Below are 3419 nucleotides of genomic sequence, written 5' to 3'. Positions count from 1 at the left end.
TAGGCTCGTTGCGTAGCGCTCCACAACGATTCTAACGGAGTACACACACAATATACATCAAGAGAAATAATATTACCCCGGGGCAATCAATTCTTACAAGTGTACACACATAATGGCAATATATATAAATGTACCCAGACATATAATACATACATGAATACATCAATAGAAAGGCAGTAGGCAATAGGCCTCCAATATTATTTCGAATAAGCAATAAGCAATGTACACATGCACAATCAAAAATCAAATAATCCTATATATATAATCATAAGGCAATCTGCCCTTAATCAATCAATGGAATTACCACTCCCAAACAGCCACACCTTGGCAATTACTCTAGGGGAAGAGGGGGAGGGGCTGGTTCTGTACAACGCTAAACTTGTATATACGAGAGGGGCCCTCCCATTCACGTCCTCCATACCCGACGTACTTCCAACCTCTGTGGATTCAAACTCACCTACACTTACTTCTTTCCACCCTCCCTACCTACCACAAGGAGGGATACTCCCTTTTTCTTTTACTGTTTGCAGCTATGACTTAGATACTTTCACTGTGTATGAGTTGTTTCATCAAATTTCGCTGCTTTGCAGCAGCTTTTCTCAATGGGCGTGCGGAACGTCTTTGTCCGCCCGACGTCTCTGATTCTATGGCACTCCCACTACTCTCACGTACTGTATTGGTATCACTATTTTCGTCACCACCTAAGACCTCTGTGGCTGGTTGTCGAGATGTCGCAGCCTGAACCATCTCTTGGTTGTCCCCAGACGTTGCAACGTCGCCATCGTTTTCTCCAACACCATCATCGTCATCAGAGGGGGCAATCTCCAGGGGAACCAGGTGGCTGACAGATCGCAGGGACTCGACATCCTCGAACAACACCTTGGCCGAACGCACGACTCCGTCGTCGTCAGGACATGTCTCCACGGCACGTCCAAGGGGCCAAGTAGCCCTTTTTTGATTGTCTTGCTTGACCAGCACAATGTCTCCGGGGTGCAGCTTGGAAGGTTCCCCAGATCGGCAGTCGTATCTGGCCCTCAGGGCACTCAAATACTCTTTCCTCCACCTCTCCTGGAAGGCTTTCAGAGTGTCTGTCAACTTCAAATAACGATCACAAAGCCTCTTGGAAGTGAAGGTCGCATTGAGGTGGTCGTCTGGCAAGATCGGTGCCATTAGGTTGATCATATTTCCTCGCACTAAATGGGAGGGGGTGAGGACCTCATCCTCGCACTTGTCGCCGCTGTACATTAGAGGCCTGTTATTAACCACCGCCTCGGCTTCCTTCACTAATGTTAGGACGTGGGCATCCGGCAGGTACTTCTTCCCGAGGGCTATCTGGAGGGTACGTTTTGTCACGCCGATTAGGCGCTCGAAAAAACCACCTTTCCAAGGCGCAGAGGGCGTCTGAAAATGCCATTCGATTCCAGTTTTCCTCAGGAACTGATGGACTTCATCCTCTTCATAAAGTCCCTGAAGGAGGTTGCTAGCAGTCTTGAACGTTTGATGATTATCGGATGTGATGAAAGACGGGGCACTGTGGGTAGCACAAAAACGACGCAAGGCTAAGACAAATTCCTCCGCTTCCAGGGAGGGGCAGAAATCGAGGTACACGGGCCTGCTGGCCATGCATGTCACGATCAGTATGTAGCCTGGCCGCATTTCAGTCTGTATGGCCGCTGTGTGGTCCAATCCGACTGCGGTAAAGGGTTTCATCAGGTTGATCCTTTCCTTCGGTAGGGGGGTTGGTGGTGGCTGTCTCAACATGGGCTGGAAGGTTAGCACGCATTCTGGACACTGCCGTACAATTTGCCTTGCAATGGAACGTAGGCCCGGCGACCAGCATTTCTGTCGAAAGATACCCATTAGTGTATTCACACCACAATGTAAATGCAAACAATGCAAATATCTTAGATAAGCCCTAACTAAGCATCCCTTGGCTGGCAAAAGAATCAAATGTTTCATATCCTCTACTTGGGACACACGTCCCCTAGTGCAAATCAACTTATTATCTAACACTAAATTTAATTGTCTGACAAAATTAATAACTTCACGAGGGGGTCTGACCCCACCCTCCGAGTAAGCATAGACTGTAGGCAAATAATATTTTTGCTCTAATTGGACAACAATACTGAACGGATGCCGTTTTAATTTAGTAAATCTCATGATTAACCTAGTAACTCTCAATAAGAATTGGAACTCTACTTCCCTCTGTAGAATTTTCCATATCTCTCCTGGGGGAGCAGGTCTTATTTCTTCCTTCATTTCTTGCATCGCCGCCACTACAGTCCTTTCATTGGTTGGATCATCCTCTTTGTAAGGAACAGGCTCTCCCGCGATCCTCAGGAACTCTGGACCATTCTGCCAAAGAGGGTTCTGTAGCAATTGTTGCGTTGTTGCTCCTCTAGACAGGACATCGGCAGTATTCTGTTTACTTGGGACATAGCTGAGACTGAAATCGCAAACCTGATGAAGAAAAATAATCTCCGCCACTCTGTTAAATATGAATACATTCTTATTGTCTTTGGCATCGGGAGACGCTACCCATGCCAAAGTGACCTTACTGTCGGTCCACATGACTATCTCTCGTGGCTCTATCAGCCCTTTAAGTGTCTTAGCTAATCTGCAGCCTAACAACAATGCTAATAGTTCTAGCTTGGGGATTGTCAGCTTGTTCATCCCCTTTGGAGTGATTCTCATCTTACTATTGAGTAGGCTTACTTGATTGCAATTGTCCGTAGTATATGCTACTGCACCGTATGCCTTGCTGCTGGCATCGGTGAATACATGAAGCTCTAAATTTTTCTTGCCTACCGCTCTTGGAAATGTGATGTTACTCACCACTTTCAATTCACACAACAACTCACTCGCTTCTCTAGCTTTCTCTCTCCTTAACACGTTATCCCAACCTACGTTATCCTCCCATAGTTGTTGGAGGAAAAGCTTTCCTCGAACAAATAATGGGCTTATCAATGTTATGTATTATTGTAACAATGTGCTATGTTATTTCAAGTGTTTCAGGTATTGCGCAACATTGTATCATATTGCATGAATTAAGACATGTTATGCTTTATGCATAAGAGTAATGATTTGTTTTGGTATTAGGATTCAAACATTTGTTGTTTACCTCAGATAAGATGTGATTCTTTATGATTTGTACTGGAGTAGGATTTAAGTCTTTTCAGAGCGATGCTCTTTTGTTTAGCAATGTTTTGGTTTGTGAGATTTGTGTAAGACGCTCCATATACACTTGACAGTCAGCTGTCACAAAGTGAAGTTCATAATGTAGTCTTTTATACATTAAAGACGTATTTTATAATACCAACGTATTATTATCCATCAAGCACACATCGACGAAGATATGATCAGCTGAGAAATAATTACTAACAATTTATTCATCTCTGTTCCAGGTAATTATTATGGTT

General features: G+C 44.5%; 1 protein-coding gene across 1 annotated transcript; it reads right to left on the bottom strand.

Moving 5' to 3' along the window:
• Nucleotides 1-537: 537 nt before the first annotated feature.
• LOC137650960 (uncharacterized) lies at nt 538-2694 on the bottom strand. The gene is made up of 2 exons (XM_068384101.1): nt 2200-2694; nt 538-1842 (listed from the first exon to the last, which is right to left on the bottom strand). The coding sequence occupies exons 1-2, from the start codon at nt 2692-2694 to the stop codon at nt 538-540; spliced, it is 1800 nt and encodes a 599-aa protein (XP_068240202.1).
• Between the last annotated feature and the right edge of the window lie 725 nt (nt 2695-3419).

The sequence above is a fragment of the Palaemon carinicauda genome, chromosome 12, assembly GCF_036898095.1.
Source record: "Palaemon carinicauda isolate YSFRI2023 chromosome 12, ASM3689809v2, whole genome shotgun sequence".
NCBI lineage: Eukaryota > Metazoa > Arthropoda > Malacostraca > Decapoda > Palaemonidae > Palaemon > Palaemon carinicauda.
Note: the sequence above shows the minus strand (reverse complement) of the source record. Positions and strands in the feature narration are given on the sequence as shown.